Source organism: Thalassophryne amazonica, chromosome 14 (assembly GCF_902500255.1).
Source record: "Thalassophryne amazonica chromosome 14, fThaAma1.1, whole genome shotgun sequence".
NCBI lineage: Eukaryota > Metazoa > Chordata > Actinopteri > Batrachoidiformes > Batrachoididae > Thalassophryne > Thalassophryne amazonica.
The window spans coordinates 26,682,807-26,698,733 of record NC_047116.1 but is presented as its reverse complement, the minus strand read 5'-3'; the positions used below and the strand labels follow the sequence as shown (position 1 = coordinate 26,698,733).

Here is a 15,927-nt window from a genome sequence, read left to right as displayed (position 1 = left end):
CAGTTCACACCAGTCTTGCCTACGCTCCACCCTTTTATCCATTTATGGGTGAGAAGGACATTGGGTGGAGATGCCAAGATGGTGGCATCCAAAACCAACCCACTTGCGCTTCAGTCATGCTCGTCGGAAAAACTATGGGTGATGTCACAGAGGGTTTGTCCATTATGCAATCTATGATAGTTCTGGTTCCTTGATGGAGTTGTTTAAAAAGGAAACAGTCCATTGCTAATCATGCTAGCATCTTGAAGGAATCAGATCAACTAAATCAAATGTTTCATGCATTATGTGAGTAGCCTGAACTTGTTCAGTTGATCCCAGTGCAGTTCATAAAGAATGCCTTATGGATACCCTGGAATCAGGGGCATTACAGGACCATTTCAAGCAGAGAATGGTGGCACTCACAAATGTGTATTTTTGGTGAGATTGTAATGAAGTTGCCATTTTCTTTTTTTTTTCTTTTTTTTTTGCGTGGGGGCAACTACTTGTCAAGACCCCCAAATGCTAGTGATGTCTCAGGCACATTTTTCCAAGCATTAAACTAATAATATGTCACTTGGATCAGTGTAGCATTTGTCTATATGTTGATTTTTGTCTCACCAACTTGTAGTTTGCAAATCACTCGACACCAGATTTAAAGCTGGTTTCATGGTCTTAATGCCCACACACAGAAGCATGCATAAACCAACAGAGAGATCGACAGACATTTGTGATGCGTGAATCAGAACGTGTGACCGCCAACCACAATCTCCCCTTTATGTCCCTGCAACACACCCCTCTAGTCCCGCTGTACCATTAACATGCTTCATGGAGGAATTAATTCCAAACTTTATGGACAGCAGTTTTGTGCAGTCACATTCCTGTCCCACTCAGAAGCTCCGTCACACCGCGCAGCCCAACAGGGCAGATATTGGACTGTCTGTTTATCAACAAATGAGCCGCTGGATGCCTGCTGACCTCGCAGAGAGAGAGAGAGCGAGGAAGAAAAAAGTCCCAAACAGTTCCACCACAACTTAATTCACTTCTAAATACATCGATTTCCCAACATGCATACTTGTGTCCAGTCGTGCTCTCCTCCCTGAAGCGCCTCTGGCTGTGCACCAGAGAGACAATGAATAAGTAACATGAAGGTGTGGTTGGATGTCTGGGATCCTGATGCAGGATTCCATTTCCCTGACAGAGAGCCTGGACGGTATCCGTGTCAGTTACCGAGCAACGTCTTCCAGGAAAGCTGGAACAATCAGACAGTACGCCAAATGCTGAACGTACACATGCACAAAAAAAGTTGATTTCCCCCCCAGAGCGTGAGGAAGAGTGACACAGAGGGCTCCTCCCCAAACGGGAGGGCCAGAGTCAGAGTCAGAAGACCATCACTGGACAATCTGGATGCGCCATAAAAGTGGGGACTCATGCTTCTTCTTGTGAAAAGGCGACCAGACATCGATTCTTTTAGAGGAATAAAATTATGTGAGGATTAAAGGGGTCACATTCTGCACATGTTCATCTGGCTAGTAGAGGGCTGTGAAAAACATTCTCCGGACTGGTTTCTTTAAATAAAAAGGAGCTGCTGTTGGCCAAACAGCAAACAAACAAAGGGTGAAAACAAAACCTCCACCCAACTTCATTGGCGGAGGTAATTAAATTGCAGACATCAGATTTAGATCCTCATTCTAAGACTGAAAGCACACACTGCTGTTCCAGAAATGATTTAGGGCTAACATTAGGATAAGAATTAGAGTTTTGGTTTAATTTTTTGGAAATACATAAAAAGATTTGAAAATGTGAAGAATAGTTTTACTACCAGACCACAGCTTTGCACATTTTTGGAAGTTCTATGCAATGGCAGAAATCCAATATGGTCCATAACAAATTTCAGGAATATGTAGGTGAACCGGGATAAAGTTGGATTTATTTATTTATTTTTTACAGTCCCAAATCTAGCTTCCATTTTTTGAAGGGCACTGTTTTCAGTGTTTGAACAAGACTCTAAACTTAATATCCCAGCTACCTGGCAATCTAGGAAATATTTTTATTTTAAATGGTTTTAGGTTAGAATTAGGATAAAGGTTAGGTTTTGTTTTAACTTTTGTGAAACACATAAAATGTTTGAAAATTTTAACAATACTTCCACTTCTGGACCATGATTTGACAATTCCAACATGGCCTGGGTCTAATTCCAGAATATTTCTTATTGCCAAACTGCACTTAACAAATACACATTTGCTTCCTGACCCTCCCTCTGGGTGTATTGGGAAGGGGGGTGGGTGGGGTAGGGGGGCTGGATAATCAACACTAGAGCAGCAACAGAATTCCGCTAAATTCCAGGTCCCCAAAAAATTGCATGGAACATACAACCCTTGGCAAAAATTATGGAATCACCGGCGTCAGAGGATGTTCATTCAGTTGTTTAATTTTGTAGAAAAAAAGCAGATCACAGACATGACACAAAACTAAAGTCATTTCAAATGGCAACTTTCTGGCTTTAAGAAACACTATAAGAAATCAAGAAAAAAAGATTGTGGCAGTCAGTAACGGTTACTTTTTTAGACCAAGCAGAGGGAAAAAAATATGGAATCACTCAATTCTGAGGAAAAAATTATGGAATCACCCTGTAAATTTTCATCCCCCAAATTAACACCTGCATCAAATCAGATCTGCTCATTGACATTGACCCTATGCCATGACATTGACCCTATGTGTCTTTTTGCAAGGAATGTTTTTGCAGTTTTTGCTCTATGGCAAGATGCATTATCATCTTGAAAAATGATTTCATCATCCCCAAACATCCTTTCAATTGTCCAAAATATCAACATAAACTTGTGCATTTATTGATGATGTAATGACAGCCATCTCCCCAGTGCCTTTACCTGACATGCAGCCCCATATCATCAATGACTGTGGAAATTTACGTTCTCTTCAGGCAGTCATCTTTATAAATCTCATTGGAAAGGCACCAAACAAAAATTCCAGCATCATTACCTTGCCCAATGCAGATTCGAGATTCATCACTGAATATGACTTTCATCCAGTCATCCACAGTCCACAATTGCTTTTCCTTAGCCCATTGTAACCTTGTTTTTTTCTGTTTAGGTGTTAATGATGCCTTTCGTTTAGCTTTTCTGTATGTAAATCCCATTTCCTTTAGGCGGTTTCTTACAGTTCGGTCACAGACGTTGACTCCAGTTTGCTCCCATTCGTTCCTCATTTGTTTTGTTGTACATTTTTTGATTTTTGAGACATATTGCTTTAAGTTTTCTGTCTTGACGCTTTGATGTCTTCCTTGGTCTACCAGTATGTTTGCCTTTAACAACCTTCCCATGTTGTTTGTATTTGGTCCAGAGTTTAGACACAGCTGACTGTGAACAACCAACATCTTTTGCAACATTGCGTGATGATTTACTCTCTTTTAAGAGTTTGATAATCCTCTCCTTTGTTTCACTTGACATCTCTCGTGTTGGAGCCATGATTCATGTCAGTCCACTTGGTGCAACAGCTCTCCAAGGTGTGTTCACTCCTTTTTAGATGCAGACTAACTAGCAGATCTGGGGATGAAAATTTACAGGGTGATTCCATAATTTTTTCCTCAGAATTGAGTGATTCCATATTTTTTTCCTCTGCTTGGTCTAAAAAAGTAACCGTTACTGACTGCCACAATCTTTTTTTCTTGATTTCTTATAGTGTTTCTTAAAGCCAGAAAGTTGCCATTTGAAATGACTTTAGTTTTGTGTCATGTCTGTGATCTGCTTTTTTTTCTACAAAATTAAACAACTGAATGAACATCCTCCGAGGCCGGTGATTCCATAATTTTTGCCAGGGGTTGTATACACTAACAGTTAAAATATAAGACCCTGGCTGGCTACATTTTAATACTTATACTTAGTTTACTATATTGTAGGCAAAAAGCAGTACCGGTATGTCACAAGCCGTATGATGTCCAAATACTAAGTCATGGTAGTACTAGTCCCTCAGTGAGGAGATTACCTCTTGATCGATTCTCGGATGAGACGTGGACGCGGACAAAATCAACATCCAGAGTCGATCCAGAGACATCTGTATGTGGGTTTGTTTAATGTGGGAATGTTGTTACATGTTGAATTTTGTTACATGTTATATGACAAATGCACGGTCCTTAACAGGTCCTCAGCCTGGTCTGATGGCTGGGAAATCCCAGACAATCGTGTTGAGGACCTGCTGCAGCCTTCATCCATCTTTACAGCTCTTGGATTACAAGCAATCACCTCCTCCGCCTGATCCATCACTGAGAACTTCTTTTTTCACCAGAGCCCCATTAGCTGTATTGTGTTTAGAGTTCCTGTTGGTCCTTCATGGTTATCGTAGCAGCCACCCATATTTCACCCCAACAGGCAATCCCCTACTTGATCCATTATCCAGGTGTCACAACACTGAGGAGGGGTTGGATTTTTACACCCAAATACTCAGTAGTAGCAGTAGTAGTCAAACAGTATCCAAATGAGCTACTATCTCTGTGGCAAGTAAATGGTCTACACTACAGAAACCCATGACGTGACTGGAGCCTTGTAAGAAAAGAAGAGCTTCCCAGGAAAATTCAAATCAACACAGAGGACATGCAAAAAATGGTCGTGCTTCCAAATGGTAGTGGCTTCCAAGAGGCTGCGGCATTGTACATCAGGAATCATAAAAAAAACAAAAAAAAAAACAAGCAAACAAAAGTCTGCCATTAGAAATAGAACTTTACATGGGTATGCACATCTCATCTGTTAACAGCCGAGTCAAAGTAAGGCAAGACGTCGGTGGCATAGTATGGTTGAACAAGAGCAATCTGAGATTTCTGACATCAGCCAATCTGGATACTGATCACCTCCAAAATTCATTGGAGTCTTCCATGCCCTAACATCTATATGTGGTCAAATCTGGTGAGAATCTGTGAAGTAGTTTAATTTTTTTTTTTTTTTTTTTTTTTTACATAATACTTCAAAGCCTTGATCCAGACTCCAGATCAACTCCAAAATTTAATGGAGTCTTCCATGCCCTAATATCTACCGGTGGGGAAAATTTCATCAAAATTCGTGCAGTAGTCTTGACGTAATCCTGCTAAAAGACAGACAACTAAATGAACACCGATGACTTTATTACATCCTTGGGAAATGTAATTATGTCCCTACTTAGTAACAGTACTGGTTGGATAATATGTACAAACAGATGTGAAATACATGCTAAGTATTGGGATACAGGGACTGTACAGACTGGTCCACCACCCTCATCCTCCACATCCTAATCCTACAGAGGTCAAAACCCCTCCCTCCCCTAATGTGTGACCTGTACTTTTCCAACAAGTGGATTAAGAGTCCACCCAGCAGGTTTTTCGTGACAGTGAGCAGAGTGTGAAAGACTAAAGGTGGCGGTGGGACTTTGAGGTGCGTTCTTAATGATACTTACAACCAGCACTGACGTCCTCACAACCTCGGACACACTTTGCCTCAGTTCTGCCGCCGTGCCAGGTTTACCCAACCCGCGCGTAAATTTCCTGGTCTCCTGATGCGTTGGAGGCACAGCCATGGCCGCGGACTACTTCGCCCAGTCCCCAGACAGAGAAATGAAAGTCATGAACCGGTTCGTCCTCGACTCTGGTCTCCACCAGCCTGAGGCGCGCGCGCACGTTGTGGCGGAGCCGCTGCTTCACTTCTTCTTCTCCGCCTCATACTCTCCGCTTTCAAAAGTTGTCATTTGTTGTTTTATTCCTCACGCAGCTGTCATAATAAAGAAGAAGAAAAGCTCTTCTGAAGAGAGTTTCATTGGATGGAGGTGTTTAATCTGCTTTTTCACTGAGCAGGACTCCGCCCCTTACCGGCGTCAAGCCACGCCCACTGCCGGGGGCTTGGACTTTGAGCTGTAATGAATGACTGATCAATAATTCTGTTTTGCCACAGAAATTACATAATTGGAGCACATGCAGTGTAACTACTATTTAACCGATTAACAGTTTAAATTCATGTTGCAGCTCCTTTTTAATGGAAAAACCAGGCTGTTAGGGGAGACTGGGAACAGACGTCACCAATTTTACTTTTAATTTGATGAGTTCCTTGGCTCATTTTGAGCATTTACTGGAAAAATATTGTGTCACAAAGAGAGGAAACTCATTAAATAACTTTGAAAGAATGCTATCCACTTGTTAGTTCAGTTAGTATTCTGTATATTGTCTCTCTTGTACCATATGCTTTAAAAAATATTTTTCCTTTTTTTTTTTTTTTTACCTGCATTTGGTTTAATTTTCACAAAGGTCTTTTGACTGTTTATTCAAGCTGTTTGTCAATCAAAGTCCAGTAAAATGTAGTTCAAATGCACTATGTTGGATTTATACTTGAAGATGTACATGCAAATGGATATGACAATAAAGTTCTTTGAAACTACGTTTATGGTACTTGTGCTATAAGTTTGCCTGCTTTGGTGCAAAGGAGGTACCATAGAAAAAGTAGGAAAAAAATAGAAAAAAAAAATTACAGACCACATCTGAAAATATACAATTTACATTGAAATTTAAAAACTATATAAAATAATATATTTGTTACTGATATGGGCTAAGTTGTCAAAAGAAACAGTTTTAGTTACTTATATATACAAATAAATAAATCAGTAACACGTGGTGAGATGAAATGATTTGTGATTATAGACCGATCAAACATTTATTCAACAAATACATTTAAGCCCATAGTTGCCATTTAAACCTTTTAAAAACACACACACACAAAACAAAAAGCAAACAAAAAACGTGTTCTCGTGTACTTCATTGTTAAAATTAAGAAGTTATAAAGCTTACCAGTTTCTATTTTATTGCATTTTTTACCCGCTGTTATAGATGGAAATTAATCTGCTAAAAATAAAAAAATAACAAATAAAATGAAGACAGCGTTTGTCACTGTAATAGATTTAAAAATCGTTTTATGTGAAACTTTGTGGATGTAAAAGAGAAGTACTCGTTGAACAATGTTGCCACCTAGCGGCCACGGCTGCAAAGACATGCACGCGCACTATCACTTTCTCTCTCACACATGCAGATATGACGCAGATAAAAAAACAAAAAAACACTCCAAATCTGATTTTGAGTGAGGTTTTTATTGCTTTCATTTCCAAATATCTCTCAGTTGTCTGGAAAATTGCAGTTTTCCGTCTCACATGCGTCACTGTAAAACCCTGTCAAATGCATATTTCTATTCATTTAGACACATAAAATGTCATTCATGTATACAGGAGGCAGCCAAGTCCAGTGAGGGCAATAGTGCTTGGAACAGAAAGTTTATATTTTGTTTTTATTTTATTATTCTTATTCTTTTAAAACACATAATCTTTAAAGCTTTCAATAACTGTTACCTTCATAATACACTGATTATGAATATGTCCCACATTTTCTCATACACCCGAAGGTGATCTGTTAAAAAAAATTATTCATACAACAAACATCAGCAAATCTTCACTTTACTTGAAATGGCATTAGTGGTGCTGGCAGCTGCTCGGGCTACATTTACATCAGTTATATCGATAATACATCAAAATAGATTGTTATTATTCTATTTCTATTTTCTGACACAAAACACAGTGTTCAGTTAAAGCTACAGCATGCAGGATTTGGTGTCATCTAGTGGTGAGGCTGCAGATTGCATTCTGCGTTTGCTGGTTACGATTTTATTTGCCTTCACGTTTTTGCTGTTTTGCTGAGGGGGATTCATGCTACCTTGCCTTTTCTTGTGATAAGCAATATGCATGATCCTTTACATCTCCATGTCGATATGTAGGTCTTATTTTAAGCTAATAAAAGCACAAAGATTCATTGTTGCAGGTAACTACATATTAATGAACATGTGACGCCAAGTGTTATATTCCATTTATGCTAATAAATGCCCCCTAAATCCTACATACTGTAGCTTTAAAGAACAACCAGCTGTATGTGACTTTTAAAATCTCAGTTTATAGAAGACACTCCTTATCAATAATGTAACAAAATAGCAAGTCCAGGACTTTGATATAAAGCAGTTTGGCACTAAACCCGGACACGATCCAAGCAGCTGCTTTCAGTAATATGAAGTACACCAAAAAAAGACGATGCAGTGAGAGTTTTAACGGTCTAAGAAAGATGCATCTGCTGTAAAAACAACCGACAACAAAATGCAAAACTGTAAAGATAGAAAATGGTCAAGACTCTTACAAAACAGTATAAAATGACATCCTTAAAAAGAGGTTTCAGAGTTGAGTAAAAATGCAGTCTCTGATGCAGTCTAAACCAGCGGACGTGTCACCATTAAAGCATAAAAAAGAAAAGAAGAAGAAAAAAAAAAAGCACAGAATGTGCGCAGACGCTGCTCGATGTACAAATGTCCCAGAAATGTGTTGAAAAGAAAAAAAAAGAGTCCAGGAGACAAGGAGTAAACAGAGAGGTCAAGGGGACAAGCCAAATCAGTGAATGCGGGGCTCTTTGTTGTTCGACGTTCGAGCGCGACTGGACGAAACGGTGGCGCTGCGAATGACCTCCATCCACCTGTGGGGAAAAGACGGCAGTTTAAATGAAGCGCCAAACAAAGGGAAGATGTGCAATCTGGGTGACGGCATCACCATGCACCTCTCAAAGGCGTATTCGCTCTCTGATCGGAAATAGTAGACGTGAGACTTGAAGTGCAGCTTGAAGACGTAGTCCTTGTGGATGTTTTCGGACTCGGAGGGAATGGTGACTGAGTACCCCAGCAGGGGGAGGCTGGCTAGCGGATAATCATCCTGAGAAAAACACAGACAAACGTAATTACGGGAACTTAAAAAAAAAAAAAAAGCCCAACGAATATCAAATGTTTAATGAAACAATTTATCAAGAGACTGCCCCACACCCTTCCGAAAAGGTTTATGCAAATCTGCATCCTAAATGTCAAGCAACCGAGTGGCGTATATTTTTATGTACCATTTTTCAAATTTTAATCGGAAAAAAGTTTCCGAATATGAATTTGTCAATCTGTCCCTAGAGACTTTTAAATCCTCTTTAAAAAACTATTTATTTTCTCTGGCATTTCTTAAATGAGTGATTACATCTGTTTCAATCAATCAATCAATCAATCAATTTTTTTATATAGCGCCAAATCACAACAAACAGTTGCCCCAAGGCGCTTTATATTGTAAGGCAAGGCCATACAATAATTATGCAAAACCCCAACGGTCAAAACGACCCCCTGTGAGCAAGCACTTGGCTACAGTGGGAAGGAAAAACTCCCTTTTAACAGGAAGAAACCTCCAGCAGAACCAGGCTCAGGGAGGGGCAGTCTTCTGCTGGGACTGGTTGGGGCTGAGGGAGAGAACCAGAAAAAAGACATGCTGTGGAGGGGAGCAGAGATCGATCACTAATGATTAAATGCAGAGTGGTGCATACAGAGCAAAAAGAGAAAGAAACAATGCATCATGGGAACCCCCCAGCAGTCTACGTCTATAGCAGCATAACTAAGGGATGGTTCAGGGTCACCTGATCCAGCCCTAACTATAAGCTTTAGCAAAAAGGAAAGTTTTAAGCCTAATCTTAAAAGTAGAGAGGGTGTCTGTCTCCCTGATCTGAATTGGGAGCTGGTTCCACAGGAGAGGAGCCTGAAAGCTGAAGGCTCTGCCTCCCATTCTACTCTTACAAACCCTAGGAACTACAAGTAAGCCTGCAGTCTGACAGCGAAGCGCTCTATTGGGGTGATATGGTACTACGAGGTCCCTAAGATAAGATGGGACCTGATTATTCAAAACCTTATAAGTAAGAAGAAGAATTTTAAATTCTATTCTAGAATTAACAGGAAGCCAATGAAGAGAGGCCAATATGGGTGAGATATGCTCTCTCCTTCTAGTCCCCGTCAGTACTCTAGCTGCAGCATTTTGAATTAACTGAAGGCTTTTTAGGGAACTTTTAGGACAACCTGATAATAATGAATTACAATAGTCCAGCCTAGAGGAAATAAATGCATGAATTAGTTTTTCAGCATCACTCTGAGACAAGACCTTTCTGATTTTAGAGATATTGCGTAAATGCAAAAAAGCAGTCCTACATATTTGTTTAATATGCGCTTTGAATGACATATCCTGATCAAAAATGACTCCAAGATTTCTCACAGTATTACTAGAGCTCAGGGTAATGCCATCCAGAGTAAGGATCTGGTTAGACACCATGTTTCTAAGATTTGTGGGGCCAAGTACAATAACTTCAGTTTTATCTGAGTTTAAAAGCAGGAAATTAGAGGTCATCCATGTCTTTATGTCTGTAAGACAATCCTGCAGTTTAGCTAATTGGTGTGTGTCCTCTGTTTTCATGGATAGATAAAGCTGGGTATCATCTGCGTAACAATGAAAATTTAAGCAATACCGTCTAATAATACTGCATAAGGGAAGCATGTATAAAGTGAATAAAATTGGTCCTAGCACAGAACCTTGTGGAACTCCATAATTAACTTTAGTCTGTGAAGAAGATTCCCCATTTACATGAACAAATTGTAATCTATTAGACAAATATGATTCAAACCACCGCAGCGCAGTGCCTTTAATACCTATGGCATGCTCTAATCTCTGTAATAAAATTTTATGGTCAACAGTATCAAAAGCAGCACTGAGGTCTAACAGAACAAGCACAGAGATGAGTCCACTGTCCAAGGCCATAAGAAGATCACCTTAGTATTTCTTCTGTTTTCCCTGTTGCTTAATGCTGACAAATTTACCTTATTTGTAGTGTTTCGGTAGCATGGCTCAAGCAGTGGGTCACCCCTTTGAGTCTGGTCTGCTTGAGGTTTCTTCCTCAATATTATCAGAGGGAGTTTTTCCTTACCACTGTTACCTGTGTGCTTGCTCTAGGGGTTGGTAAGGTTAGACCTTACTTATGCGTTGCACCTGAGGCAGCTTTGTTGTGATTTGGCGCTATATAAATAAAATAAATTTAAATTAAATCAAAATAAATTATTTCCTACTACTTTTTACTCTTTATTTGACTTTATCTTTTATCTATTTTATTGCCCATTGTAATTGTATTATTATTGTTATTTTTAATTCATTACTTACGATTGGGGGTAACTTGGTGCCCATTTTTTAATTATGGCATTTTGGTCGACTGCTTTCATTTTAAACGTGCTTTAGAAATAAAAGTTGAGTTGAGTTGAGTATTTGTCCTGCATTTGTTATAGAATTTTGGAAGGATCGGCCGATCCGTGTGGCAAGTAAAATCCACACTTGTGCTGGGTCACTTATGACCCTGGGAAGATGAGATTTCAGATGTTATAATTAACTATAATCATTATATTTTACTGTTCTGCAGGAAAGCATGGCCAACAGATCTAGAATAGAAAGATTTACAACTACACAAGCACTGAGACTGATTGTTGATGCCCAGAGTGAGGCTGAAAGGATGATAGACAAATATATGAGAGAGTGAAATAAATATGAAGAACCCTAAAACAATCATTTATAGAGAAGTATTCCAATATAAAGTCAGTGGGGTCATAAATAACCTCACTCGGTCATATTAGTCTCCTCTAAAACATCTTGGTCGCTTGAGCTTTAATAACACACAGAGATGCATCAAATATCCCTAAAATCTCACCAGTTCATAAACTCCCTGTGACACTTACACCCTATCTGCATGGTGTAGATAGGGTGTATCTAACAACTCAGAAATAACACGCGTCTACCACGTGTTATTTCTGAGTTGTTGTAGTCATAACAAGAATTACTTCATCCTCATTATTAAACAAATATATGCACCAAAGAACCCTGAAATGTAATTATTTTGTCTACCCCTTAGAATGTACTGATGGAGTAAGTACATGCAAGTGTGTACCACGAGTTATTAATGAATCATATTGTTTAAAAGGAAAATTACTTAAATCAAATTAATATGCAATATATATGTCGTAAACAACCTTTAATGTAATCACATGACTAATCCCCAGAATACAGCTGTATGGTGTAAGTATCATGTGTCCTCTGTGTTATTAATTATTATCTTCACAAGAAAAACTACTTCATCCTCATAAAATGCAATATATGCACCAAACAACTCTACAAATCTCACTGGTTCATCAAATCTCCAGAATGCATGTGTATGGTGTAACGAGTTGTCGTGTTCAAAAATATGCCTCCGCACGTATGCTCATAGACAGATGTAAGTATATTAACGCACTACGTACAAAGAGGCGGGGCATTAAAAATAACTGCATGGGAAAATGTGCAAAATCCAGTATGACACACTGATTTGACATTCTACACAGATGTGGTGTTTGGAACCACAAGGACTTCAACACTTGTACCAGTGCAACAGAGTGAGGAGGAGGAGGAATGTGGTGCATTCACTGGGAAAACTGCTGGAGTCCAACAACAGTACCTGGTGAGTTTTGTAGAAAAACAAGCTGAAGTTGGTGAAGACAACCCAAAGCTTCTGCCAGCCGTTACTGTTCTTGAACTTTCTCAAAAGGTTTCCTGAAAGCTGATTCTAAAATGGCAGAGAAACTCAGTTAAATTTGGATTATATAAAGGTGCACGTATGTACTAAAAGTTCTTACGGTTACGTGTAGGGGTGTAATGATGCGCCAGTACACAACATACAAGATACAACACTACTTACACAATACAAAAGGTACAAGAATATGTGACACTGAAAAGATGAGGACATTATTCACAGAAATTTGTATTTGATTTCTATAAAATAAGTTAATTGCTGACTATGTGAAATAACCCCTTTAAAAGAGGTTTGCACATGGTTTCTTATGGATGCACATTTGTGAACCATCCAGCAGGTGGAAGCACTCAGCATGGCTTCCATTTCATACCGAATTGGGAGCAATATTCAGGCTTCAAAATTCTGCAAAACCTGTTTTTGAGTTAGAAATTACTCACTTAAAGCACTGACCAAAATTTTCCCTTGTCAAACATTCTATCCATTCTTTAATTCCGGTTTACTATTTTTAATCCAGTTTTTACCTCAAGATGAGCAAAAAAAGTTTCTAAGAACAGTTTGGTTTCATTGAGATTATGCAGACAATGTAAAGTAAAAGTGTGCACCGACTACATCATTACACCCCGGCTATTGTTGCATGTGTTGAATTTTAACAGACAGGAGATATTAAGATGCGTCTACTCTTACTGAGCACTTTGAGTCTAACTATAGAGCAGGCATGACTTCCTAATAATTGTTTATCTTCTAATAGTTTAAAAAGAAAATCAACTCAACAGCATAAGCTTTATTTATACAAAAACAATATTTTCTAGCACTGGACCTACAATTTCTCATACCTCCACCAAGGATGTTGCGTTTTTGCCAGAACCTTTGGCGAATTAAATTTTGAGGCTGATCTAGGTAAAAAGCTGGTGCTCAGATAGTTTTCTGAAGATGCTGTGGCTAACTTTCTGCATAACAGCTTGGGACTCCGACGAGGGCAGTCACATCTGCTCCACTCTCCCTTATCTCTCTGCTTTTAACCTTCAAGTCCCTACTTCACCAGGCTGTGAATTCCTCAAAAAGTATATTGGATTCTGGATCTATTGGACTACTATTGGATTAACCATGGAATTGATCAGCTGGTCTCTGAACGCTATTGACACCATTTTGTCTACAAGAAGGTCAGGACCGGGGGATCCTGCCTGCCCAGATGGAACGTATCCTGCGGGCTATGTCCTCGACTCCTGGAGTTCCTGGCGTGTGGCATGCTTGGCGCCTTTCTCCATTGAGGACGTTGAGGATTTATTCATTTTTGGTCTCATAGCAGCAGGGCTGGTACTTTTTGGCTTATGTGCTGCCCTGATCTACCGGAAAATTGGCAAGACGGCGGCATCAAGAACCATGGGCCCTTGCTTGTCCGTCATGATTAACGAGGTTGGCAAGGCAGTGCATTCTAAGACTGCGATGACTCTTGAACTCAGACGCAAATTGGATGACACCTTGGAGCTGATGCGTGCCTTGCAGTTGAAGCTGAAGGCTTCGGAGGCCGATGAATATTCTTAATTCATAATTGGGATTTGGCTGTTCAAGTGGAACTGTTAAAAAGTGGTTTTCACTGCTCAGCTGCAACACTACAGGCTATCTAGCCTCAAAGTCAATTGCCCACTGTTTACCTCCAGAGGAATTTATTCAGTCCTTGGTGAGACAGTTGCAGCGGCTACCAACACACTCACATCGCCTCAAATGGACTGTTTCAAGTTTAGTGCACATAAACAATGTCAAATGTATATGTGTTGTCCTAATTCTAATGTGTGCCATTATTACGGTAAACAAGTAATAATTGTAGATTAATTGCTGTTTGTATGTGGAACGTGAGTGCGGAAATCTCGTTGTTGTAATGACAGTGACAATAAAAGCTATCCATCTATCTATCTAATGGACTACCATGTGAGGTAACACAAATGCCCGCAACAAACCACGTGAAAAGTAAAACAGTGTGTGGATGTCAAAGTAGCGTATTCATTTCCTTCTACTTCACGCTGATTGATCACTTCATCTAACCTAATGATTGTGTAGTGTGGTGGTTAGCGCTCAGAACTTTAATTTTGGCAATGCATCAATCTTGTGACCTTGGCTTTTTTGTTGTTCTTCCTGAAATTCCCATTTTCAGCACACACCAGCGTTAGAGGCCGAATTTTTGATGCCTTGGCCTCAGCTTCACTGTGTAATTACTCTAGGCATCATCTAGCCTTGAAGAATAAGCCAAGCCAATATGCGTACAATGGTTTATGCACACAATACTTGAATGCATTGTTTTCTACTCTCCACAGTACTACATGCACACATAAACACATGCTACACCTTACTACGTCTATAAGTACTACCTTGTAAAAGCCTCATCACTATCCAAACATTATAATATTCATTCACCCAAGTAATGCATTACTGACTGTGACCCTAACACAGTGCGTCAAAAAAGTATGTTAAAGATGACTGTATATAAGGCTGTGTACGACTCACTTGGCTGTGTTTTGAAATTAAGCATGAGCCTATGGGAACTGCCTGTGGCAGCTATGACAGACTTTGTATAACACTCGGCCTAAGATGCTGTGGCCTCGGCCTTGAAGATGCAGGACTCGAACTTGGCCTTGGCCTCAGGGGGTTGGACTTGATTGCAAAACTGTCACACACTGACTTCGATTAAAGTCCATGTTGTCTCAGAGTATTTTAAGCTTCCATAAATCAAATCAAATGGTTCTACTTGGCCTTAATAGAAAATATTTGTGCGGACCTTGTTAAAAATGTGGGTGTGGAATGAAATAAAAACCATTAGGGTGTTCACTTATGATAAGGGATGGGTGGTTTGCTAAATTTAGCGATGCATAGTCAGTTAATCTGTTGAGCCAGCGGCTGTGTTCCAATTCTGGGACCACATCCTTCTAAGGCTACAGTCCTTGGCATGACAAGGTTGTCTCATTTTGAGGGCTCCTTGGAATGCGGCAGAAGAACAAAGCCTTCTTTCCTCTAAAAACAAAGGATACCACAAGTGCATCTTTCGCAGCCCAAACAATTCCAAGAGTAATTACACTTTTTCTCCCTGACAAAATGATCGGTAAACTTAAAAAAACAGGACAGTATCGGGCTCCATATGTGCATTTATAAATAAGCAATGTTCATATGTGAAGTACAGTATAAATAAGTACTGAAAACGATTACTATACTGTTACGAGTGTATGTCAAGGTTACTAGGCAACAGAAGGTAGGACCGGGATATGCTCCATGGACTAGACAGTCTCATTTCAGAACAGCAAGTTTAACCTCTGTGGTCTCGAAAGTGCAGGTCTATGTAGAACACAACCTTCAAAGCATGCAGCCCTTGAATTAAGACACAGCCTTTGTGTCACGTAAAATTAGGCAAAGGTGTTGCCTTCATGAGTAGTTTGGAGCTGGAAACCACTCTCGCTAAGGAAACGGCATCACATTAAACCGATCTATTCAGTAGAAATGTGTGGGTCATGAAGTTA

The 15,927-nt window shown here is 39.6% G+C and overlaps 1 protein-coding gene across 1 annotated transcript in view; it reads right to left on the bottom strand.

Moving 5' to 3' along the window:
- Positions 1 to 7,068: 7,068 nt before the first annotated feature.
- LOC117524367 (FERM, ARHGEF and pleckstrin domain-containing protein 1) overlaps positions 7,069 to 15,927 on the bottom strand; it is a 142,820-nt gene continuing 133,961 nt past the window's right edge. Inside the window, exons 25-27 of the mRNA XM_034186127.1 lie at positions 12,350 to 12,457; positions 8,588 to 8,739; positions 7,069 to 8,506 (exon numbers count right to left, since the gene is read on the bottom strand). Coding sequence (XP_034042018.1) covers positions 8,425 to 8,506; positions 8,588 to 8,739; positions 12,350 to 12,457 — 342 coding nt within the window. The 3' untranslated portion in view covers positions 7,069 to 8,424. The remainder of the gene's footprint in view (positions 8,507 to 8,587; positions 8,740 to 12,349; positions 12,458 to 15,927) is intronic.